The sequence below is a fragment of the Saccopteryx leptura genome, chromosome 3, assembly GCF_036850995.1.
Source record: "Saccopteryx leptura isolate mSacLep1 chromosome 3, mSacLep1_pri_phased_curated, whole genome shotgun sequence".
NCBI classification, from domain to species: domain Eukaryota; kingdom Metazoa; phylum Chordata; class Mammalia; order Chiroptera; family Emballonuridae; genus Saccopteryx; species Saccopteryx leptura.
Window position 1 is genome coordinate 113,813,456 of NC_089505.1, and position 26,522 is coordinate 113,839,977.

The 26,522-nt window shown below is 40.9% G+C and overlaps 1 protein-coding gene and 1 non-coding gene across 15 annotated transcripts in view; both read left to right on the forward strand.

The window, feature by feature from the left end:
- Window positions 1-26,522, forward strand: part of MACF1 (microtubule actin crosslinking factor 1) — a 370,922-nt gene that overhangs the window by 212,167 nt on the left and 132,233 nt on the right. For 8 of the 14 annotated variants that reach the window (XM_066375911.1, XM_066375914.1, XM_066375912.1 and 5 more), the window contains 12 exons: window positions 1,018-1,196; window positions 2,316-2,454; window positions 3,240-3,433; window positions 4,499-4,661; window positions 5,504-5,587; window positions 8,451-8,558; window positions 8,750-8,848; window positions 10,748-10,900; window positions 11,193-11,281; window positions 14,452-14,587; window positions 19,015-24,429; window positions 25,356-25,505. In XM_066375911.1, coding sequence (XP_066232008.1) covers window positions 1,018-1,196; window positions 2,316-2,454; window positions 3,240-3,433; window positions 4,499-4,661; window positions 5,504-5,587; window positions 8,451-8,558; window positions 8,750-8,848; window positions 10,748-10,900; window positions 11,193-11,281; window positions 14,452-14,587; window positions 19,015-24,429; window positions 25,356-25,505 — 6,909 coding nt within the window. The remainder of the gene's footprint in view (window positions 1-1,017; window positions 1,197-2,315; window positions 2,455-3,239; window positions 3,434-4,498; window positions 4,662-5,503; window positions 5,588-8,450; window positions 8,559-8,749; window positions 8,849-10,747; window positions 10,901-11,192; window positions 11,282-14,451; window positions 14,588-19,014; window positions 24,430-25,355; window positions 25,506-26,522) is intronic. The other 6 variants (XM_066375916.1, XM_066375921.1, XM_066375918.1 and 3 more) reach the window with 1 other exon arrangement.
- TRNAT-GGU (transfer RNA threonine (anticodon GGU)) lies at window positions 16,584-16,659 on the forward strand. Its single transcript has one exon. It is a non-coding gene; the product is annotated as a tRNA-Thr (tRNA).

Sequence of the window (26,522 nt, forward strand, 5' to 3'; positions counted from 1 at the left end):
TGTCATTCCTTTTACATTTTTAAATTTTTATTCTATCAAATGGAAAGAGCTCCCTCCCTCTCTCCTTTCTCTCTTATGTCAGTAGAGACTTATGAATTCTTATTTTATTCAGTGGTTTGTAATTTGCTACTATCCTTATTTTGATGTTCAAAAATTTTTCAAATTTAGCCATTGGGAGCCCTGTAAAGCTGGCTCATGTCATTTTAACAGGTCATCATTATCCTTTGAGTGCTTTATTATTTTGCAACAAAACAAGATATTCCAGGTTTATCTTGCACTGGCCATCCCCATCCTGGAACCAGCCATTTCTTAAGGTAGTCTTGCTTCCTTTACATAGAGAATGTTTTTTAGAGACCAAGATCTGGGTGCTCATTGTTGTTGGGGTGTCATTGCTGTAAGACTACTCAGCAGATAGAGCTAGAAAAATACATGGTTACATATGTATATATGCATTCACACATACAAACACACTCCTATTTCTAAGTATGTATATATAAATATATCACAAAGGTAGATCAATATATTTATCAGTCTGTCACACACACAAAACTATGAATTCATATATCTCTTATCTCCATCTAGTTCCAAACTAATACCATAGCGCTTATTCCAACCTTTCCTCCTTCCCTTTCACAAGATTGAAAAATCTACTTTACATTATCCACAACAAATTTACTTATTGCTCAGTTCTTACACATGCAGAGAGTACTTTCAGAAGTGCTTACTCATACTACTATTAAAAAAACCTATTAACTGGAGTTCAACATGTACAGTATTTATAGTCTTTTTGTTGTTAGCCTGAAGATGTGTCAATAGGCCAGATACTTTGCCCAGAAATTACTTGTGTCTGTTTTTTCCCCTTCACCCCCTTTAGTGCTGTTTCAGAGTTTATTCAACCACTCTCTTATAGATGGCATTTAGGTTGCTTCCATATTTGGCTATTACAAATAAAGACTTCTTTCTAACTTCTTTGTTTAATTCTGTCTTCATCTTTGTTGTATGTCTTATTCCTGACAGAGTACCCAGGGTGATTTGCAGCAACTGAGGTCAGACTTGGATGCTTTTTCCATGAAGTGCAACAGCTTTCTCCATCAGTCCCCGTCTGGTTCAAGTATTTCAACTCTGCACTCAGAACTCAATCTGCTGGTGGAGAAAATGGACCATGTATATAGTCTCTCCACTGTCTATCTGAATAAGTGAGTGAGTGGAGGATTTGGGTCCAAATGGCAATGTTTTCCATTGGAATGAGAAAGGAAAGTTCCTGGAGTGTTTCATGAACAATCCAGAGGGGTTGTAGATCTTGAAGAGCATGTACCCATGACAAGATACCATGGCTTTAGTTCCAAGTATGGAATGGGTTCCTTTGGGCTCCCCTGAACAAATGCCAGTGGGGTGGGAGTTCATTTGCAGTGTTAGGACTCTTTCTTACCTCATTTTTGTTTGATTAGATACCTCTGGACAAAAAGAAAGGAAGTCTCTGGCCAGAGGCTCAGTAGATAGAGTGTCAGCCCGGCATATGAATGTCCCAGATTTGATCCCTGGTCAGGGCACACATGAGAAATGATCGTCTGCTTCTCTGCCCCCATTTTCCCCTTCTCTCTCTCTTTCCCTCCCCCAGCTAGTGGTTGGATTGGTTCGAGTGTGGCCTGGGGCACTGAAGATAGCTCCCTTGGAGCACATCAGCTTCATGAGCTAAAAATAGCTCAGTACTTGAGCATCAACCCCAGATGGGTTGCCAGGTGGATCCCAGTCAGGGCACACACAGGTGTCTGCCTCACTATCTCTCTTCCTCTCGCTTGAAAAAGTAAAATGAAAGGAAAGGAAAGGGACACTAAAGAATAGAAAGAAAAGTTTTGAGTAACCAGGTCTTTGAATCTCTTCCCTCTAACCACCCATCTCCACCCCTGACCTTGAGGAAAAAAAGGTCTTAGATGTTTCACAATGTTGAGTGGATTTCAGGTCTTATACCTTTTCTCCCACAAGTTTACCACGTGTGTGCATGTCTCAGTGCCACCTAGAACTTTATTGTGAATTGGTTTAAATTGGAACCACATATGCCATGCCCCCATTTTTTTTTCTTTTGAGATTCACTAATCAGCTAGTGATGATGAAATTGATTTGGGCAGTTATGTTTTGTGACCCTCTCCTTGGTACTCCCATCCAAGTATTAACAAAGGCCGACCCTGCTTAGCTTCCGAGATCAGACCGGATTAGGTGCTTTCAGGGTGGTATGGTTTAGACACTCCTTGGTGCTCTGGATCTGTAGCCCAGCTCTTAAAATGCATGCGTTAATGGAAATGATTTTATCCTCACAGGCTCAAGACAATTGATGTCATAGTGCGTAGCATTCAGGATGCCGAACTCTTGGTCAAAGGTTATGAGATCAAGCTGAGTCAAGAAGAAGCAGTACCAGCAGACCTCTCCGCCCTGGAGTCCCATCGCTCTACATTACGGGTTGGTTGCTCTGAGTTTCTTAGGAGGTTGACTTAATATAAGGGTGAGCAAAAGTAGATTTACAGTTGGGAGTACATGAAACAGAGTTTATTCTTATATTATTTATTTGTATTACAACTGTGAACCTCCTTTTGCCCACCCCTGTATATCCAATGCTTTGAGTTGGTGAAGAAATACAGTTTTGGATGGCATGACGCTGATTTTAAGTTTGCATTTGAACTAGGCAGAATATCATATTTAATATATTATTATATGGATTCAAAGAAGGGACTGAGAAATATGTCTAGCTAGAAAGGGGAGATAAGGAACTATGCTTTTCCCTTTTCTCTCTCTTCTCCCCAGTAAAATCATGGCTTAATTGGATATAATCAGTGGCTTTGCTGTAAGTTTGTAAATCTCTTAGCTGTTATTTCATTTTATTTTCCTAGGCAACTCTGTGAGGGGGATAGGGTAGGGATTTTTATTTTCATTACAGGTAAGAAAACCATGAATCAGAATGGCTAAATGACGTATGTTGTTTTCATAAGTTATAGATGATAGAGCCAGATTCCCAACACAAGTTCTTTGCCCATTTCTCTATGCTGTGCTGTCTGCCTGTAGCTGCCCAGTGTATGTGAGGTCTGTGGAGGCATTTCTGGCATAGACGTTATAGGGTCTAGCTTCTGAATCACAGCTATAGTGGGAGCCAGCTGTCGGCCATGTCCTTGCTGCCTACCTTTGAGTCTTTTTTACTTTTTAGCGTGGAATATTTTTAATCTTATGTTGCTGTGTTTGTGTTTCTATAGCATTGGCTTAGTGATGTGAAAAACAAGAATTCAGTGTTTGCAGTCCTGGATGAGGAAATTGCCAAGGCCAAGGTGGTGGCAGAGCAGCTGAATTGTCTGACCCCAGAGCGAAACCTGGATGTGGAGCGCTATCAGGAGAAAGGCTCCCAGCTGCAGGAGCGTTGGCACCGGGTCATTGCCCAGCTTGAGACCCGGTAAGTGTCTCAGGGTAATGACCCTACCCTTTTCTCCTATCAGGGATCAGGGAGTAGGTTTTAAACAAAAATAATAATATCTGCGTATTCTTGTTTAAAAGCAGGAATTGGTAGGGAGAGGTAGAAATGAAATGTCACGATGAATTCTGGAAAAGATGAGTAACGGGAAGTTGGACCACCAGCCCCAAAGCAGACTTGAGTCTTGCTTTTGAGTCAGCAGATAGTTCTATTAAGTAGTGCCTCTCCTTTGTCCCTTGTCTTACCTAATTAAGTCATGATGACAGTACTGACTTAGAATACAGACTGGAAAGGTGACCTAGTGATCTTTTAAGGACAGAACCTGAGGTTCAGGTCTTGTTTTACTAGCTTTGACTCTAAATATAAACCATTTTCATTGTGAGCCTTTGCAGAATTTCTTGCTTCCTTTCATTTGCTAATTCGGTGGTTTTTATCTCGGTAACTTAAGGTTTTATTTCTGATGACTGATTTGAATAGGAAATATAGAAAACTGCCTATCTGACACTCGGCTGGGTAGGCAAATACATAGGGTGAGGAGTTATAACAACTCAAATAAGTTTGGATTGAATTACTATCCCATGGATGGCTAGGCTAACAAAAATGATATTTTAAAAAATGCACTGAAATGAATAGTAAATAGGTACTATTTTTCACCTACTCTAATTTTTATCATCCTCCCCAAGAAATGACAGTGATTCATAAATCATAGCTGGGGTAATGTGATAGGCACTCCATCATTCAGGAACAGAAGTGTACAGCCAGTACTACCTTATTGGCAACCCTGGGAATCCTGGGAAATCTCAGTAAAAAATTTGACAAGGATAATCATAGGATGCCAGGCCCCAGACGGTTCCCAGAGCCACTCTTTACCCCACAGGACACCGGGCTCATACATACCTCTCAGGATTGTACTGCTTTCCCCCACAAATAAAGATGTATCCTGTGTGGTCAAGCTCAGCTGGAGGCATAGGCCTAGAAGGGAAATCTCATTTACTTTATTATATTGACACCAAGATACCTCATAGCAGTTTTTCTCTGCTCCTTCAGCCAATTGGAACTAGAAAGTATCCAGGAAGTTCTGGGAGATTACCGAGCCTGCCATGGAACTCTTATCAAATGGATTGAGGAAACCACTGCCCAGCAGGAAATGATGAAGCCGGGCCAGGCAGAGGACAGCAGAGTGCTCTCAGAGCAGCTCAGCCAGCAGACGGTGGGTGTGGCAGCAGCGTGGTGGCAGTTGGGGGGAGGGTTAGCTCGTCATAGCTAAAGATGATGTACTTGCAATTATGCTTCCCCTAATGTGAGATTCTGAGCCCTGTCTCCTGAAAAGGATTCAAGCGGGATTATCTCAAGATGCTGGTGTTGCATTTAGGCCAGATGACCTGTAAGGTCCCTTTTAATCCTAAATTTCTATGAGTATCTATTGAAATCATTTGATGGACAGATTAAAAGGACTTTGGTTTATTTTGTTTCTTGATATTAAATTTTATTTTATTAGGATTAGAATATGGTGAAAAGCTATGAGTGAAAGAAAATGACTTCTTTCAGAGCAGTTTTTATCTGTTGGTATTTTGAGGTCTTTTGTTTTGTTTGGCATTACAATTAGGTTGCCTGGATTCCAATCCTGGTTTACTCACTTACTATGAGACCTTGAGCAAATTGCTTAATCTCTCAGTATTATATTCCTCGTCAATAAAATGGACATAGTCGGTTATTTGTTCAACTGACCTCATACAGTTGTAGTTGTTAGGATTAAATGAAGTGATGCGTGTAAAGTACTTAGAACAGTGCTTTTTGAGGTGTGGACCCCAGACTAGCATCTGGGAACATGTTAGAAATTCAAGTTCTCAAACCCAAACCCAAGCCTACTGAGTCAGAAACTCCGGAGATGGGGCCCAGCATTCTGTGTTCTAGGCTGTCTTCCAGGTGATTCTGATGATGCTAAGGTTTGAAAACTACTGCCTTAGAACCTAATAAATGTCCTTTCATTGTTTATTATTCATTTCAGCGGTTTCAGTGACAAAGCTAATGTTGTGATATTTTGGTCCCTAGGATCTGTTTGCAGAAATTGAGAGAAATCAGACAAAATTGGACCAGTGTCAAAAATTTTCCCAGCAGTACTCCACTATTGTAAAGGTAACTGCCACACCCCAAAGGGAACATAGTGATCACCAGCGTAGGAACACCTGCACTGTCGCTGCAGGTTTTTCACTGTCGCTCCTCTGCTCCAGGCTGGCCCCTCCCTCAGCTGGTGCAGATGTGCACTGCTCCTGGCCCTGCATTTCAGGATGCTCAGGGAAGTACCAGACATAAACCGTGATTCCAGGAATCTTCATTTGGATGACCCACAGGCCTCTTAAACTTAACATGTCAAAACAGTATTTGGGTTTTCTCTCCATGTTGCTTATATCAGGATATAGTATCAGCATTTTCCTACTTGCTGAGACAAAAAACCCAAGAGTCATCCTTAACATTTCTCTTTGCTTTAAGCTTTGTGTTCAGTCTTTGGACTTAACAAGCTGGCTCCATCTTCCAACGTGTCTTGTATTTGACTACCTCTCATTCCCACCCCCAACCCCCACCATTTCCCTGGTTTACGTCTAAGTGAGGACTCTTCTCAAACTGCTCCACTGCCTCCGAGCTGGCCTCTTGCTCCTGCCCCACAGGCTGTTTTCCCACAAGCTGCAGACTCAGCCTTAGAACATACTACCTGTCACAGAGGTTCAAACACCACCTATGATATACACTACCAAAAAAAAAAAGAAACTGCTAATGGTGCAAATGCCATTGATTTTAAGACATATTTCAATTTTAGAGCTACTAAAATGTGAAATTTTGTACCTTACAATAGATGAAACATAGAAAATTGGATCATGTTGTTCTCTTGCTCACAACTGTCCAAAGGCTTCATATCATACTTATAATAATTTTTTTGTGTGTGTGAGAGAGACAGAGAGAGGGACAGATAGGGACAGACAGATAGGAAGGAAGAGAGATGAGAAGCATCAATTCTTCGTTGCAGCACCTTAGTTGTTCATTGATTGCTTTCTCATGTGTGCCTTGACTAGGGGGCCACAACAGACCGAGTGACCTCTTGCTCAAGCCAGCGATCTTGGACTCAAGCTGGTGAGCCTTGTTCAAACCAGATGAGTCCATGCTCAAGCTGGCGACTTCAGGTTTTCGAACCTGGGTCCTCTGCGTCCCAGTCCAACGCTCTACCCACTGCACCACCGCCTGGTCAGGCACTTATAATAAAATTTTAAGTTCTTTGTGGATTATGAGGTCATGCCTGATCTGCCCCCCCCCCCATTGCTCCAATAACATCTTTAAATAAAAATGACCTGATATTGTTATATATTTACTTGTTTATTATGTGCCTTCTAACTAGAACATAAGTTCCAGGGGAGGGGCAAGGTTTTTTGACTCGTTCTCCACTGTGTGTGTAGTGCTCAGCACAATGCCTGGCATATGGTAGATGCTCAGCAAAGAGTTTTTGAATGAATGGATTTCCTTAGTTAATAATAGAAGACTTGATATCACAAAGAGTTGAGTTCAAACCCTACCTTCACCATTTCCAGGCTTTAGACTTTGAGCAAGCACTTAGCCTCTTGGATTATCTGTTGCAATACATACAAAATGAGAATGGTAACAACCTCACAGATTGACTGTGAGATTAAAATGGTATAATGTATACATAGGACAATGCTGTAAACCTAAAACACATTCAGTAAATGGTAGCACCTGCTTTTTTTATTATTACTCTTTTATTAATACTACTACTACTATTATTCTGTAGGTTGCTTAAGAAACTCATTCCATGTTTTCTTCCGCCTAGGGTTTTCTAAGTAGACAACAGAAAGTGAGATATTCTAGGCAAAAGAAACTGCATAATCAAAGGCATAGAGGAATGAACATACAGTGAATAGGTGAAGACATAGGAAATATTCTGGAGTAGCTAGAAGGAGTATGGTACAAAGAAGCAGTGACCGGGAAATGAGAAAGAGTCCAGAGCCAACCTGTGAACTGCTGTGTTCAGTTCTTTTGGCTTTACTTTCTATTCTTGCTACTCAAAACGTGATCTTTGAACCAAGAACACCACCTGGGAGCTCGTTAGAAATGCAGGGTCTTTCCCTTACAAATCAGAATCTACATTTTAACAAGATCCTCAGATGATTTGTATGCATGTTGGTATTTGAGAAATTTTTGCTCTATGTCTTTGAAAGCTTTTAAGCAGAGGAACAAAGTGGTCATATTTGTTTTAGAAAAATTATTCTTGTGGCTGGATATAAAATAAGTTGGAGGTGAGATCATAAGCAGGAGAGTAACTAAGAGGCTCCTGGCCCTGTCTGTGAGAGATGAAGAGGGCCTGGAGTAGGGCAGCACTCAGGATTGCAGAGGACATGACAGAACAGTGTGGCGACACAAGTAGAGCCTTGCTTTAGAAGTTAAAACCCTGAGATTGTAACCCTGACTTTGTTGTTTACCCACTGAGTTTATTAGGCAAATTCACTTTCTGTTTCTGGGCTTCAGTTGCCCATGCATGAGATGAAAAGGCTGATCAGCAAACACACTGCAGATTTGGGGGTCAGCAGCTATGACCCAGAGGCTAAATCTGGCCTATACACCTATTTCTATTATGGCCCATGAGAAGTGCCTGAAAAAAGCAAAGATGAATAATACTTTGTGACACATGAAAATTATAGAAACTTCATTCAACTTTCAGTGTCCATAAGTAAAGATTTATTGTAGTACAACCATGCTCTTTTCTTCGACTTACTGTCTGTGGCTGCTTTCACTTAACAGTGGCAGAGGTAAGTAGTTTTGACAAAACTAGCCTGGCCCAGCAGTTCCATCTGTCCCTGCTTTTACAGGAAAAGTGTCTAACTTTTATTTTAAAAGATCACCAAAATGCCTTCCAGCAATGATCTGTGATTTCTATTATATGATGTGTGTGAGCTATAAAGCCCTACATAAAGGTAGTGAATTTCTTCCTCCCCAGGACTATGAATTGCAGCTGATGACATACAAGGCCTTTGTGGAATCACAGCAGAAGTCCCCTGGCAAGCGCCGTCGCATGCTCTCCTCTTCAGATGCCATCACACAAGAGGTGAACGGGTCGGGGAAGGACATAGGCCGCGTCTTCCCTTAAGGAGGTTCCTTTGTCTGGGCCTTGCAGTTTCATTTACAGCTCACCTTTCTGTTGAGCATGTGACTTCACAAAAACTTCCTCTTATTGTCAACAACTTCAATATACTTTTCTGGTGGGTAATTTATCTAAATTGTATTTTTGAACCATAGTTCATGGACTTAAGGACTCGATACACAGCCTTGGTGACCTTAACGACTCAGCACGTAAAATATATCAGTGATGCGCTCCAGCGACTGGAAGAGGAGGAGGTGAGGACAGTTGGGTCCTAAGTAAACAAAGCTTACATAACACATTTTATCTCCACAGGGCACATCCCAGTCTTCCTGTTTTTAGGAACATAAGACTGCATCTCAGTACTACACTTGGATCCATTTTAAACAGCAAGATCACTAACAAAAACACAGAAATGCCTGACCTGTGGTGATGCAATGGATAAAGCATCAACCTAGAATGCTGAGGTTGATGGTTCAAAACCCTGGGCTTACCTGGTCAAGGCACATACAAGAAGCAACTATCAGTTGATGCTTCTCACTCCTCCAGCCTTCCTCTTTCTCTCTCTATATATAATTCAATTAATAAAATATTTTTAAAAACACACAAAAATATGAAAACCATGGCACTATACAGACTGTGGAAAGGACACTTGTTTATAGTGTAAGAGCTAGCACAAGAAGGCAAAGTGTCACCTTACTCTACCCCAGCTGGGAACATTAGATGACTGAAATATTTTGCTACCACTCTGCATGTCTGGGAATGACTGTGAAAATGAACAGATCTTGATTTTGGGGTTACAAATAAATTTTAGTGAGTAGATAAATTCACAGATATGGAATCTGAATAATGATGAGGATTGACTGTATTATATCCAACACTCCCACTTCCAAGTATCTTGATTATGGAGATATGTTAAGGATGAAGAAAAGATGTGAACAAAGGCCTTTAATAAAGCACTATTTGTTAAAGGAAATTATTGGAAGTCCTGGCTGATTAGCTCGGTCAGTTAAGAATGTCTCCCAAAACAAGGTTGTGTGTTCGATCCCAGGTTAGGGCACACACAGAAAGCTACCAATGAATGCACAACTGAGTGGAACAACAAATGAATGCTTCCGTTCCCCTCTCTTCTCTCTCCCTTCTTTTTTCTGTCTCTGTAAAAATCAATCAATCAATAAAAAAATTAAGCCCTGGCCAGATAGCCCCATTGGTTGGAGCATTGTCCTGGCCTTTGGAGGTTACCGGTTCAAGTCCCTGATCAGAGCACATACAGGAGCAGCTCGATGTTCCTGTCTCTATCCCTGCGTCTCTCAAATTTAAAAAAAAGAAAAAGAAAATATTGGAAGCATACAAATTATTTACAATGAAATGCTCTAAAGCTGTTAAAAATAGTGAAATAGATTTAAGTAAACTGACACAGGAAGATGTTTATAATATATTATTTTGGGGGGGAAAAGCAAGTTAGAATACTATGTATAATTATGGTTTAAAAAAAAAATAACCACTGTGTGTACCACCAAGATACAATATGAACATGCAAACAACTTCAGAAGTATATATATCAAATTTCTGGGGGAATGAGATTAAGGGATATATATAAATATTGTGTATTTCACATTATTGGTGTTTTTTGTAATGAGTATGTAATCTTTTATAATTATAAAAATCTTCTATGTCTTTGCAAAATAAGTTTCCACATATTCACCTACTCTTATAAAAGAAATGCTTTTGGAAATATTAACCCATATCAACTTTTGCCTGTATAAGTTAGTAAAAGACTCCTCTAATGTCACTGTCTACCTCAGTCTTTTTACCTGTAAATATAAGAATTGTGCAAATAAGCTGCTATATGTGAGGGGTTTTTTAAAATCAGTAAATAATTATTGAGTCCCTATCATATATAAAATAGTGTGCTTTTTTTTATTATTATTTTTTTGTAGAAAGGTGCTAACCTAGATATAATGAACTTCGCTATTTGTGTCCCATAGTCAGGCACCTGTGAGCCGTGTTGTAGGCTGGGTAAATTATAGATAATTTGGGGTTATTTTCGCTTCTTACTGATTTAGGTAACTTTTGTGTCTCTATTTTAGGAAATCTAAAGTCAGGCCAGTCTAATAAGACTGACCAACATACTGATTTTCTATTTCCTGTTCTAGAAAGTGGTAGAAGAGGAGAAACAGGAACATGTGGAAAAGGTTAAAGAGCTTTTGGGCTGGGTGTCTACCCTAGCAAGGAATACACAAAGCAAAGCTACCTCATCCCAGGCCAAAGAAGTGACAGACATTGAAAAAGCTATTTTAGAACAGCAGGTAAGTAGCAGGTCCCTCTGGCTCTTCCTGGATATAGTAATATAATGCAGAAGGTAGTATAATACAAGTCACATGTGGGCCACCCAAGAATGACTGTTACCTCAGGAAATGTTCAATTTAAGGAGTCATCTTATTTATATTTCTTTTTAATCAGCTGCATATAGCTCATTGGTAATAATAATCTGACCTAAGCTAAGTTTTGCCTTGGATTTTTAAAAAGTTATTTCAAATAATTTTGGATTCTTTAATTTTTTTAGGTTCTGAGTCTTTTCTCTTTATTTCTACTAAATAGGTTCTGGCAGAGGAGCTGACAACCAAGAGGGAGCAAGTCTCTGAGGCCATTAAAACGTCACAGATCTTCTTGGCCAAGCATGGTCATAAGTAAGTGTTAAATGAGAAATTTTGGCACATTTGGGGTCCAGATCTACCTGGCTAAAACTTAGGGTTGTGATAAGAATTCGGGCTGGCGAATTCAGGGCAGCAAGAGTCAGATGGTGAAGAGCCTTGTAGTTCATGCTGAGGAATTTGCATTTGACCTTGTTGACTATGGGGAGGTATAAACATGATCGGATTTTGTTGATAACGATTTTTAGAACAATTTGATAGAGAATGCATTATATATAGGGGGCAAGAATAGGGGACTGAGCGACCATTTAAGAAGTTGTTCTCTGCTTGACTGGGCGGTGGCGCAGTGGATAAGAGCGTCGGACTGGGATGCGGAAGACCCAGGTTCGAGACCCCAAGGTCACCAGCTTGAGCGCGGGCTCATCTGGTTTGAGCAAAGCTCACCAGCTTGGACCCAAGGTGCTGGCTCGAGCAAGGGGTTACTCAGTCTGCTGAAGGCCTACGGTCAAGGCACGTTTGAGAAAGCAATCAATGAACAATTAAGGTGTTTCAGCACAACGAAAAACTAATGATTGATGTTTCTCATCTCTCCGTTCCTGTCTGTCTGTCCCTGTCTATCCCTCTCTCTGACTCTCTCTGTCTCTGTGGAAAAAAAAAAAGAAGTTGTTCTGATAATTGACAAGAAATGATGAGGGATGGAGAAGGGGCCAAGATTCTAAGGATATTAAGGATGGTGAACTTGCGGGGTTTGGTGATAAACAAAAATTATCAGATATAACTCTCTGGTTTCTGGCTTAGGCCACTGGGTATATGGTGATGCCACTAACCAAGAGAGGTATTACAGGAGAAGGTGTGGGTTAAGGGAGAAGAGGGCAGCTTTACTTTTAGATACTATGAATGTGAAGACCCACAGGACATCAGAATGAAAATACCTACTATATATTAGGAGGCACCTAACATATGAATTTATGCATTACATAGTTCCACTACAGTTATCTGGTCTGCAGCTGTGTATGTACATTTAGAGTTAATGAGAGAAGTCTAAAGTGATAGAGACTTGAGCCATCAGCATAGTAGAAACCGTAAGAATGGATTAGTTTACCAGGCTCAGGGGCTTCTCAATGTTTCTTGTCCTATAAAGGAACCCTGAGAGAAGTAAAAGGAAAATTCTGAGTGATACCTCAGACCCCAAGAGAGAACAGAATTCTGAAAAGAAGGGAGTGGTCAGAAGTCAAGAAAGGTTAAGACTGAGAAGTGTCTATTAAATTTGGCAAGTTGGAAGTTTTGAGTGACTTTGATGTAAAGTTGGGGATGATGTCAGATTTAGTCTGATGAGCACATGAAGTAAGGAAAGTAGTGATAATGAAATTAGACACTCTTTCAAGAAGCTTGGCTATAGGAAAGGAAAGAATAAAGTAGAAATAATTAGAGTAGACTATATAATCAAGAAAGAGCTTTGTTTTCTTAAAATATCAGAGCGACTTAACTGTATTTATGGACTCTGTATCAAGCCTTAAAGGGAGAAAGATTAAAGTAATAGGAGAGGGGTTCCAGAGGGTGTTGGAGAGGATAAAATGCATCAGTGGGTAGAAAGTGCACCTTACACAGGAGTTGAGATAGCTTTTCTTCTGAAGTCTGAGAAAAAGGAGATTAAGATAGGTGTGGCATGGCCTGACCTGTGGTGGCACAGTGGATAAAACATCGACTTGTAACACTGAGGTCACCAGTTTGAAGTGCCAGGCTGCCTGGTCAAGGCACATACGGGAAGCAACTACGAGTTGCTTTTTGTTCTTCCCCTGAGTAGAACCCAGTAAGGATCTCTTCTTCATGGTTGTGGGATTTCTCCCTACCTGTTATGCTTAGCAGCCTGCATGTGGGAGCAGGGAAGTCCAGTGGTTTGATTGATCTGGGGCTGGAGTTTTTCAGATTAGTAAGGATAATAATTAGGACTGGTTGAGTTGATGGACTGTGGGATCTGGACTCTAAAGAGAGGAAACAATATAATAGAGAGGACAGAAAGATTAAGAGAAAATGGAGGAATCAAGGAAGACTTGGAAAATCTCATTAAGTAGGCGATAGTTGTAATAAACCACAGGATTCAATTTCAAAAACATAATGTAGAATGAGAAAGAGACTTGAAAAATTTACCTGATTCAAGATAGTGATTGCCTCTGGGGAGAAAGGGAAAGTAATGGAGTTGGAGATAAATACACATTGTACTTTATATCTGTAATGTCTTATTTCTAAGAAAAGTATCTAAAGCAAATCTGGTAAGATACTAAAATTTGGTAATGCTGGATAGTTGGGTAATAGGTAAATGAGAATTTATTATAGTCTTTGTTTAAAATATTTCATTTTTAAAAGAGGTGTAGGAGACAGAAGATAATTGGTCTTTGGGTGATGGGAATGCAGCATAATCAAATGTCAAAATAACCTAGAGATGGCCTGACCTGTGGTGGCGCAGTGGGATAAAGCATTGATCTGGAACACTGAGGTCGCCAGTTTGAAACCCTGGGCTTGCCCAGTCAAGGCATATATGGGAGTTCATGTTTCCTGCTTCTCTTCCTCTTCCTTCTCTCTCTCTCTCTCTCTCTCTCTCTCTCTCTCTCTCTCTCTCTCTCCCCCCCCCTCTGAAAATTGAATAAAGTCTTAAAAAAAAAAATAACCTAGAGATGTTTTCTCTGAACATATATGTACCCTGATTTATCAATGTCACCCCATTAAGATGAAAAATAAACAAACAATAAATAAATAAATAAAAGAGGTGTAGGAGTAAAGAAAGAAAACTGGAGAAGTAGGGTTATAATTAGGAGTTTTAATCAGTAGATTCTTAAAGTTTAAAGTGACAGAAGGGGAATAATTTTAGATTGATGTCAGGGTCCAAGTTTGCCATGGGGTGGGGCTGCAGTGGAGTGGAGGCCATTGGATTGGGAAGATTGCAAGACTTCAAGCCTGGGGTGTTATAGACAATTGGTGACGTGAGCAATGACATCACCAAGAATCGTGACTTGATTTGAGATAAACAGGAAAACTATGAGTTAGAAGTCAAAGTGTTCAATGAGTATGGAGCTCTGTCCACATGATCCGTAGTTAGCAGTGACAAAGAAAAATACCCTCCAAGTTGGAGAAGTCTCGATTGTGAAGCAATAGAATAGAGTTTGTTGAAAGGTTTTGTTCTAAAAGAGCCTTAATTCTTCATCTTCCAGGCTCTCAGAAAAAGAGAAGGAACAGATATCTGAGCAATTGAATGCCCTGAATAAGGCTTACCACGACCTATGTGATGGTTCAGCAAACCAGCTTCACCAACTTCAGAGCCAGCTGGCCCAGCAGACAGAACAAAAGGTACTTTTAGTTTTACTCTCCAAATTTTGGGAGGGTACCTTTGGAATGGTATGAAAGCAGCTTTGCTGGTTGAAAGTCATGATCACTAGCTTACCAATGTGACTTAATTATTACCTTATTTAACCTCACCATAGCAGCCATTTGTCTTGTGTTTCTTTACTGGGGTTCCATGATGTGTTGGTCAGTAAAAACACTAGAAGGGATTTACGGCTAACCTTTAGACCTTGTCCACCATTTTGTTGTCTGCCATTTTCTGGCAGACTGTAGTCAAGGAGAACATAAATTTTATATCTAATCAGAGAGCAATAAGATTACTTTTCTGTGGCATTGTCACTCAGAAGTTGATAGCTGAGTTCCAAACATTTGGGAGAAAAAACCATAAACCTCTTCCCCTAAGACCTTTTTTCATATCTACTAAGTAAGTGAGAAATGTATATATCCAAAGCAAACTGGTGGATGAGCTGCACTGACTGAGACGCTGGTTCCCCTTACCCATAGTCATTCGATCATGTGACACTTTTACCAGTTCCTACTCATGTTTGTTTCCTGGACCATATGAAAGTTGTTAAATTCCTGCTGGTTGTCCTAAGTTCTTCCTGGATACTTGTGTATATGTAAACTTACCATATTATATACATGTGTCTCTGGGATATATATGTGTGTTTGCCTGCTTATTTCCTATGTTGTGAAGCAATGGCCAACTTATGTGAGGCAGGCCAAAATTAAAGCTCACATGGTAACCAAATTTGGTCTAGATGATGCTTAAAATGATATTCCGAAAAATGTGCTTTGACTCTGGTCCTTATAAAATTTGTGCAGCAGGAGCTAGAGTTGTAAAGAACGTAAGACAGGACCAGCTATGATTTATCTGAGAGTAGATTTTCAAAAAGAAGGTGCTGGTTTAACATTCTCTCTGTAAGGTAGCCCACTCTTGATGGCTTGTTGCTTCACCATATAAGGGTGTATGTGAAAAGTTTTAACAATTGCTTGCTGAGAATATCCAGTTCTCATTTTGAAAGGTTAAAAAAGGGGAGAAAAAAAGGAGAGACAAGCTGCTGAGCACCACTACATTGAGCATGATGTGTCTCTGTTACTGTTTGTGTGTTTCATGTGAAGTATTGTTCTGATTAACTGACATCCTTGCTTACAAGTTTCACTAACCCTTTGGAGTTTAAGCACAAATGCACAAAGGGAAAAGAGGACGACCTGTTTGGGGTTCTTTTTTGCAAAAAAACACAAAATACAAAAAAACAGTCGCATGCTGGACGCTAACACCAAGCTTACACTGTGTGTGCGATACGGCTGAGCTGCTCCGTAAGGCTCTATCTATTATCCGCCCAAGGCGTGCCCTGCAACTCTGGTAAGTAGAAGCCTTTTATGTTTTCTTTCCTCCTCTCCCTCTGTCGTCTTCTGCTTGTTTAGGTCAGAATGCTCATGTTTAGTGGGACTGAAATGGACTTCTCTGGATTACTTCCCAGCTCAGTGCTTCCTGCCTGTCCTCCAGTTACAAAGGTGTTGGAAGGAACAGTGTGTAGTCTTTTTTCTTTGGCTAGACTTGAGCTTTTCTTCAGTATCAGCATTCTGGAACTCCAGGAATCTCACAGAAGAAATTAGAAGTTCACAAAAGAATCTTTTCCTTTTTCAAGTTTTCTGCTTCAGAATAGTCTTTGCATGGATTTTGTCAAAGGAGATTTTTATATGTTTTAAAAGAGTCATATGGCTATGCGATTTTTCCTTCAGTCTCTCTAGAACAGATACTTAACAGATTTGCATAACATACATTTACTATATACAAGTTAAACTCTACATTATGGGTCAGAAAACAAGGGGGGATGGGGAATAACATAATATTTTAAATAGTTTGGAAAATTTGTTCGTTATTCCATTATTTGAACAAATAGAGTGAGATGTTCCCTTATTTGCTATCCCTTCTGTATCTTTTACAGTGTGCAATGAATCAAGCTTGAAATCCTCATTGAATGTTTTTAAAATCTGGGCCCTGGCCGGTTGGCTCAGTGGTAGAGCGTCGGCCTGGTATGCGGAAGTCCCGGGTTCGATTCCCGGCCAGGGCACATAGGAGAAGCGCCCATCTGCTTCTCCACCCCTCCCCCTCTCCTTCCTCTCAGTCTCTCTCTTCCCCTTCCACTGGGGATGGCTCCTTGGCCTCTGCCCCAGGCGCTAGAGTGGCTCTGGTCGCGACAGAGCGATGCCCCGGAGGGGCAGAGCATCGCCCCCTGGTGGGCAGAGCGTCGCCCCCTGGTGGGCGTGCCGGGTGGATCCCGGTCGGGCGCATGCGGGAGTCTGTCTGACTGCCTCCCCGTTTCCAGCTTCAGAAAAATACAAAAAAAAAAAAAAAATCTGGAGAGGGAAAGGTTAATGATTTTAAGGATTTTCTTATAATTTATCAGTCTTTTTATTTATTCATTAAGTGCTCACTGAACTGCTGGTACTGCTCCTAGAAACTGAATGGGCAACGTACCAGCTCCTGTGGTGCTTCTGACTGAGGCAGAAATGAGATGGGTCATTTAGGAGCCAGGGAAGTGCTTGGCAATTGCATCAGCAAGATCCTCCATGGATACATTAAAGAGTTAAATAAGGATCAGAGATTAATACCACAAAAGGACATCTATAGAAGATGAAGATAGTGAATGTGAACAAGAAGAGTAGAAAGTTGGAGGCCAATAAAAGTGATGAGGTGCTGTAAGTGGTGAAACACTTGAGTGATTTAAATTCTGAGTACAGTACCATCATTTTGTGATAAAAGGCTTCAAAATAGGAATTTGTTTTTTGGGGGTTTTTTTTGATTGGTTGATTGATTTTAGAGAGATAAAGAGGAAGGGAGAGGGGATGGGGGAATATTCATTTGTTGTTCCACTTAGTTATGCATTTATTGGTTGCCTCCTATATGTGCCCTGACCGGGAATCGAACCCTAAACCTTAGTGTTTTGGAACAACACTCCTACTGACTGAGCTAACTGGCCAGATCCTCAAAATAGAAGGGTTTGTTTTTTTTTAGATTTTATTTATTTTTTTAAGAGGGGGGACAGAAAGAGAGAAGGGTGGGAGGATCAGGAAACATCAACTTGTAGTAGTTGCTTCTCGTATGTGCCTTGACCAGGCAAGCCCAGGGTTTCTAACTAGCAACCTCAGCATTCCAGGTCAACGCTTTGTTCACTGCGCCACCACAGGTCAGGCAAAAATAGGAATTTTTAAGGACCTGTGTTTAGGCTTTTTTTTTGCAAAGGTAAATTGGGTAATATATAAGGTTTGTCTTATTCACTCACCTCAGAGAACCTAACCCCTGTGTACGATGCGACTCTACTGTACTTTTCCTTCATGCTCTTCTGGATCTGTCTGGGAGGGCAGTATATATATAATGGCCCAACATTTAGAATGAGACCTTGGTTTGATTCTAAAACTCACTCATTTTGTGACATTGAACAAGTTACCTAATCTCTCTGTGCCTCATTTTCTTACCTACAGGCTAAAGGTTAAAATAATTGTTTCCTTAGAATTGTTGTGAGGCTTAAATATTAGTGCTCAGTAAATATATATATTAAGTGACCAACAAGTGGTAGTTGTAATCGTGGTTACTGCCCACTCTAACCCAGACTAGAAGAAAAGTTACTGCTGGTTCTAGAGGCAAAGGACCCCAGTCTGTTCTTTCCTTGACTTGCTAATTTCAATTCCTAGAGCTAATTTAACTCAGAACCATTGATTTGGCAAGTGCTAGCATTAACCACCAGGAATATGACTGCCCCAATTGCTGGACGGCTGCTTGAGCCATATACACAGAGCCCTTGACTGAGAAGCACAACCGAACCGTCGTATGGCTATCGGGGTGCTTAAATCTCTCTTCTCTGGTCCTGCGGAACGATCAGCAGGGAAGTACTACTTCAGAGGTCTTCCACGTGGCTTTCAACACTGAAAAGTTGTTATATGGGGTTGAATTCTCATTTTGGGGAACTGGTATGTGGCTTAAGAACCTTTGTGGTTAGTCTTAGAATTAGCTGTTCTTTGACTTTCATGGCTTGCTACTTTATAGAGCTTGTCACTCAGATCTGCTTAATGCTATCATCCCTTATGTAATCTGTGAACTTCTGGCCATGTTATACATTCTGCAGTTTAGAAAGAAAACATTTTTTTAACGTTAATACTGCCAGGCTTCAGAATATTTCCTATACTTTAGGGTCCTTCCTAGGCTGGGTTTTTCTTGTGATCAGAATTTGATATACAGGGTGGGGCAAAAGTGGGTTTATAGTTGTTCATGTGGAAAATAATACAATAAATAATAATGGAAAGAATAAACTCTTCTGCATGCTCAAACTATAAACCGCTTTCGCTCCGCCCTGTAGTATAGTTCTTTGAATGACTCTTTTCAGCACCTGTGCTTCTCTGATTAGTACTTTCTCATTTTTTTCTTTCAGGGTTGCAGAGCAGTTGCCGGGGTGATTGACCTAGGCACAGTGGAGATATTTCCCGTCTTCAGAGCCATGCAAAGGGGCCTCATTGACCAGGACACAGGCCTTGTGCTCCTGGAGTCCCAGGTTATCACGTCTGGCCTCGTTGCCCCTGAGACCAGTGAAAAGCTGTCTTTGGAGGAGGGCCTAGCCAGAAACCTCATTAATCACCAGATGTTCCAGCAGCTTCAGGAGCTACAGGATACTCTGTCCTTAATAAGCAGCCTTACTGAGAGCAGAGGCCCTTTTTCTGTAGTGGAAGCAATTGAGAAGAAAATTATCAGTGAGAGAGTTGGACTGAAAATCTTAGAAGCTCACTTGGCAACTGGAGGTTTCAGTCTCCCCCTTAATGAGAACTGTATTAACCTAGAGGAGGCTTTCCACCAAGGCCTCATTCCTGAATGGCTTCACTCAGAGTTAGAGTCCCATCTGAGATTATCCAAGAATTTGATAGACCCCAACACAGCTGAGAAAATCGGTTTGCTGGATCTGATGCAGAGATGTATTGTCCACCAAGAATCAGGGCTGAAATTGCTGCCTGTCAAGCAATTGGCAGGGGGAATGGTGAGCTTGAAATCAGGCCGGAAGGTTAGCATTTTCCGTGCAGTTCAAGAAGGCCTAATAGATAGGCAGGTCACTGTCCGATTGCTGGAAGCTCAGCTTTTTGCTGGTGGCATAGTAGATCCAAGAACAGGACACAGACTTACAGTGGAAGAGGCTGTAAGACATAATTTGATTGACCAAGATATGGCCTGTGCTATTCTCATAAGGCAGCTTCAGACAGGGGGCATCATAGACACTGTCACTGGGCATAGGCTGACCATGGATGAAGCAGTGAGCAGTGATCTAGTAGCTCCTAAGATTGCCCTTGTGATTCTGGAGTCCCTCTGGTCTTTCATGGGGTTGCTATGGCCTGAATCTGGAGAGATCCTCCCAATTACAGATGCCCTAGAACAAGGTATTGTGTCGACTGAGCTAGCTCATAAAATCCTTAGTGGACGACAGCATATTAAATCTCTCTTTCTACCGGCAACCACAGAGATTTGGTCCTGGAAAAAAGCAATAGAAAATGGTATGTTGGACGAAGATCTTGCCAATAACTTAAAATCAATTTGCATACCTGATGTGATGCCCCACATGCAATTAGCAGATCCTTCAGAACAAAGCAAATTGAACATTAATCCTGGAGCATCTGGTCTTTTGTGCAGCAAGGGCCAAACTGAGGGCGTGGCAAACCATAGCGAGAAGCTGCTGTTTCAGCTGATGACTCACAGCTATATTAATGTGCGGGATGGACAGAGGCTGCTCCTGCTGGACAATGAACTGATGGAAACACTAACAGCAAAAGACAAAGACCAAGCGAGTCCTCCAGAAGTGTTTGGAATTGGGTATCAGAGACTAGAAACTCCTGAGGAATTACAAGAACCAGTGAATGTAGAAATCCCAGAAACTTCCTGCGATAGGCTGACCGTGAGGCCACATGAGTTCCGCTCTTCTCCTCAGAACAAAGAATATCCTGGTCAGGCAAATGGCACCCAAGCAGAAAGCAAAAAGACCATTGTAGTAACAGAAGGTTCCCCTGTAGAGAACCCTGAAACAGACCTGTTTGTAGGGGAACAAAAAGTGAGAAATCCAAATGTCGGTACTTTGAAGGTCATAGGTCAAGTTAAATCAGAGTTAAGAAGACAGTTGTTAGGTACCAAAAAGGAAGACCTAACAAAAGCATCTACCAGAGAAAATATCAGCAGAGGATTTCTCCCTGCAGTGCCCCCTGAGGAAGCAGAAGGTGTGACCTCAGCGGTTGACAAAGCTCCTTTCTCTGTTGAAACATCAAAGGAAGGAAGGCAGACTCTCGAAAAGACTTCCTTTATATCTCAGAAAGAACAAGCAAACACATTTGAAATTGAACTTATTCCAGGTGAAACTAGAAGACCTCTCATAAAACCCCAAAGCAAAAAGTTACAATTTCAGGTAGAGAAAACTGTAGATTTAGAACCGGAATTCAGGTCTGAAAATGACATGAATATTTATTCTCTGGACAAAAAGAGAGCGTTAAATAAAACATTTTCAGGTACAGATGACCATAAACCAAGTCCAGAAGAACCAAACACTGCAGGTGGAAGTGTGATGATGTTAGAAAAAACAGAGGAGGCAGATCAGGGAAGTGAAACTTCCTTGTCATGCAGTCATCCTTCAGAATTGCTTGAAGAAGCTACCTTACATATATTATCTACACAGTTACTAGATGGTGGTATCTTTCATGAACAAACAGGTCAGCAGCTCTTACTGAATGAAGCAATAGCCCACGGCATTGTGCCCAGTCATACTGCTGTGAAACTGATGGGAAAGCTGAACATGTTTCGGGGCTTCTTTGATTCTCAGACTTGTGAATCTTTAACAACTGAAGAAGTCATTGATGAAGGTCTGATGGATGAGAAATTATTACATAATCTCCTCGTGGCAGACAAAGCTATTAGTGGTGTATTGGACCCCCGTACTCACACACTTTGCTCTGTGAAGGAAGCAGTTGCAGTTGGACTTCTTGACACACATACAGCCACCAGGATTTTAGAGGGACAGGTGATGACTGGTGGAATTGTTGACCTGAAACGAGGCAAAAAGGTTTCGGTGACTTTGGCCTTAAATCTTGGCTTGGTAGACAGTGCTGACCAGACAGAGCTTATAAATCTAGAGAAAGCTTCCAAAGGCAGAGATGCTGAAAAACCAGTTAGGGAAAGATTAATTAGCTTACAAATGGAAACAACTGGAATTATGGACCCTGATAGCAAGACCCCTCTAACAGTTATGCAGTCCATTGACAGAGGCCTTTTGGAGAGAGAGGAGGCCATTCAGTTGTTGACTAAGCAGGTGGTAGATGGAGGTATCATTCACCATATATCTGGGATAAGACTTTCTGTTGACAATGCCTTTAAGCGTGGCATCATTGATGAAGATTTAGCCAAGCAACTCAAAAAAGTTGAGACTTTAAGCCTCCGTCAGTTTTTTCATCCTGAAACAAAGGAAACTATTTCCCTCCCTGAAGCTATAAAATTAGATCTTGCTACCCCAGAGCTGAAAAGAGAAATCCAAGAAATTCAGTCCTTGACTGGAAGCTTTGTAGATCTCATTTCTGGCCAGAGATTGACCTTGGCAGAAGCTAAAACAGAAGAACTGTTAACTAATAAAGCAATATTGTCCACCAGAATGACGCATGGCATTGTAGATCCTGAGAATTACAGAATTGTTCCCTATTCAGAATTAATAAAGAAATGTAAGATTGATATTGCATCAGGACAGAGATATCTAGAAGTAATTCCCTTCTCAGACATTAAAGATGGAGTGAGTGACAAAGTCCTTACATTGTCTGAAGCAACTCAGCTGGGAAAAGTAGACTTTGCATCTACACTGAAGGTTCTGGAAGCTCAAGCAAATACTGGGGGGATCATAGATACTGCCACAGGGCGAAGACTGACATTGGCATCAGCTTTGGGACAGAAATTGGTAGATGAAAACATGGTCAGAATTATTGCATCTCGTCAGGTACTAAATGGAGGAATCATTGACATATTTAATGATCAAAGAGTGACTTTAAAGGAAGCTATTGAGAAAAGACTTATTAGCCCTGAACTGGCAACTTTGATCCAAATAGATACTTCAGAGTCCAGTGATCATGGGGCTCAGATTGAAAAGCAAGATGGAATCGAAGTATGTGAATTAAAGAAGGAATTTCTGAGAAAGGAAACATTAATTGCTTATAATCAGACTGCTGAAATGAGTTGTGGTAAAGAAAGTGAGAAATTATTTCAAATTGGAAGTCAACCTGCACAAGGAAAGATTAAAAGGAGAATTTCTGATGGGGAGCAGGCACAGAAGAGCAGGAAATTTTCATTGAAAGAATTGGAGTGCAAGGATCAAGATAAGAGGACAGCTTCTCCAGATGTTAAAGTGTCTGTCAATGTCATCATCCCTGGTGATTGTAAAGGGAAACCATTGACCCAGCATTCAGCGACATGCCCTCACTCAGAAGTTTGTGATTTTAAACTCAGAGAAGTGGCTAGTGACAACATGGAAAAAAATATAAATGAAGAGCAGGAAAAAACAGTGTCACAAATAGAAATTATTTCTCATAAAGAAATAGGGGGAAACCAAAGAGAAATTATTTCAGAAGCACAAGAATCAACTTGTGAAACTTCAAGCAAATTACTGATTGAACAGCTTATTCAGAAACCAATGAATACCGGGGAGAAAAGGAAGAGAGAGAAAAAGGAGATGATTCTAGAAGACAGTGTCAAAACATGCAAACCAGTAGTTCTCCCAGAAGAGAAGTTGAACCAAGAAACTGCCAATAGAAATGACCGTGACTCCAGTATAAAGAGTCAGCCAGTGGAAATTACCGTAATCATAGAAGGGAAGGAAGCTGATAGAGAGCTGGGCTTTTCTAGTCTTTGCAAAGCTGAAGATTCTTCTTCCTCAATGATACCCGAAGGACTTTCTATAAGAAATCAAGACGCTTTAACATACTTCAGCTCTAGTCAGGTCAATGAAGGAGAAGTAAAAAATGTAAGCCTCTGCTTGACTTTAAAACCAGAAGAAAATTTATCTCAAGAAATTACAGCTGCGGCCCAGAGTGAACCATTCTCTTCCATGACCCCAAGACCAAAAGGATTGTACTCCCAGGAATCAGTTGGAGGAGTTCAAGTTACAGATAGTTCCCGAATTTCCGAAACAGATACATCTTTCCAAGGAACCACCAGACAGGAGCCCAACTATTATGAAGATTCCTATGTTACTTCTAAGACTAAGGAAACCAAAAATCTGATTTGTCCATCTAATGAATATAAAGAAAAATCATACCAAGAAGTACCTTTTGACTCAACAAAGGGTCTTAAATTGGAAGAAATAATAATTTCTAGAGTAGACACCAAAGAAGTCAGAAAGGATTTTCATCTTCAGGAGAGCAAAAGTGATAGTGGATGTTGTGGAATTCTTGAATCTAAAATGGTAACAACTCAGGAAATAACTGGAGAGAAATTTTTAGAAATGTCAAACCCTACAGTTACAGGTGCAGAAGCAGGGTCCTTTGAAGGTGTAGCAACTCAGGGAGTTCCCAGAGTCTTGGTGTCTCTTCTTCCAGAGAAGTTGTTCAAAGACATGTCTCAGAAAGAGAGTACAGGGCGACAGGATGCCACCATTAGTCCCGCTATTCCAGAGACCAGTGAGGAAAAGACAGTGCCCGTCATGTATCCGACAGTGAAGATGGAGGAGGAGACTCCACAAGAAAAGCTCAGAGAAAGCCCCGGCAATGAACAAACTCCCTTCCTCACTGCACCGAGGGGAAAGGGAGATGAAAGTGGAAACGCGGAGCTCTCCAGAGCAACAAAAGTAAGTTTCCCAGTGGTGTGTTGCATCTGCCTATGTTTTTGTTTTGTTTGTTTGTTTGTTTGTTTGTTGTAGTGAGAGACAGAGATGAAAGCATCAACTTGTAATTGTGGCATTTTTAGTTGTTCATTGATTGTTTCTCATATGTGCCTTGACTGGGGGGCTCCAGCCGAGCCGGTGACCCCTTACTCAAGCCAGCGACCCCTTACTCAAGCCAGCGACCATGTCGTCATGTCTATAATCCCACGCTCAAGCTGGCGACCCTGCACTCATGCTGGTGAGCCCACACCTCAGGTTGGATAAGCCCATGCTCAAGCTATCGACCTCGAGGTTTCGAACCTGGGTCCTTAGCATCCTAAGCCAACGTTCTATCCACTGCACCACTGCCTGGTCAGACGTATCAATGTTTTTTTAAGATACAACTGGTCTAATGCTAAAACTCTTGACTAGATACTGAGTTTTCATATGCACAGTTGTACGCATATATATGTATATATCTTGGCAATAGATGATTCTCTAAAGTATAACTTAGTTTATCATTATCAGTTTTTAATACAGTTGTTAGAAAATTAGGCAATGGCTCATCCTGAATGTCATCTGAAAGTTGTAGAAATTTTAACATAGAAACTAATATCGAAGCTAATTTGAAATACTGGGGTGATATTACCTAAAGTTAGAATAGGTTTTAGAAATTTTGCTGAAAGGATGTTTATGAGATTGATAATTATGACTTATGCTTCCTGAGGAAGTTAATAAAATCATTTTTTTGTCTATTGATGTGAGAAGACATAGGCAAAATAATGTTATTCCATCCCACTCTGATTGTAGTAAAAATTACTATTTATCATCAGTAAGGTTCAGCTTGCTTAAAAAGCAGACTTAAAAAGGAGAATGTCAGGTCTGAGTGAGTTTTCTTTTTGGCTCCACAGAATATATTTAACCGGCAACTGTGTCTAGAACATGATGAGAAACTGGTGTCCTATCTGTCTCTTTTACGAGACATTGAAATGAGGACCAAACAGATCCAACCAGTGGAGTGTAGCCTGGCAGAGCTACAGGATCTGTTGTGTCAGGCCAAGGTAGGTTCCCGGAGGCGTCCTTCCTCCCAGCCCGCCAGCTTGGGGGAAATGGAGACTATGATGGAAGAAAGACATGTTTAAAACACCACTATTTAAATGACAAAAAATAGATTGAAAGGTGTAACTGGAGATCTCTGAAGAACACCGGGAAATACTGGTCTCACAGAAACCACAGCAGAAGAGACTCAAGGGAGGAGTAGTCTGCAGTGTTAACTGCAGTAGGGAGACTGAGTACAGAGGGAGATTAGCACCTGCAAGTCACTAGTGACTTTCACAACAGCAGTGTCAGGGGCGTGGTTTGGTGCGTGATAAGCTTTGTTGCAGTGAGAACAAATGGGAGGTTGGAAGGTGGGAACAATTAATGTAGATCATTCTTTCCATAAGTTTGGTAGAACAGGCAAGGAAGGAGGTAGGACAGCAGCTGGAGGAGATGGACTGAAAGAGGAATGTTTTGAGTAGATTTTGGGGGCTGAGGAGAAAGAAGCAGTAGAAAAGAACTTGAAGTTAGAGGCGAGAGGAAGTGATGACTGATGGAATGAGGTTCCTGAGGGTATAGAATTAGATAGCCTTCACTGAACTGGAGGTTAAGAGTTGTCATGGCATTGGAGTTTCAGTGAGGGAAGAGACTATAGAGGTTGACCAGTTCTCTCAATATCCAAAGTATGACCTTGGGTAGGGTGGCTAAAGGGGGAGTTTGAATGATGCTCAGAAGGACTACCTAACTTTCCACAGCTTATTTCGGGTTTCTCTACTGAAGATCAGAAAATTGTAGACTTGCTGAGTGGGAAGGCTGCTTGGGATATTTTTATGTTCTTTGGTTCTGCCTGCTTGGAATTTGGAGTGGGAGTTGTCCTTTTGATTGATTTCTTTGCATAACATTATATGAGGCATGATGGCATTCTTACAGAGGCAGCAGGTTATAGTGGAAAACGTGAATCCAGGTTTTGCTTACTATCTGAATGACCTTTAAGCATTGAGGCATCTCTTCTGTAAACTGAAGTTATATATAATATCTAT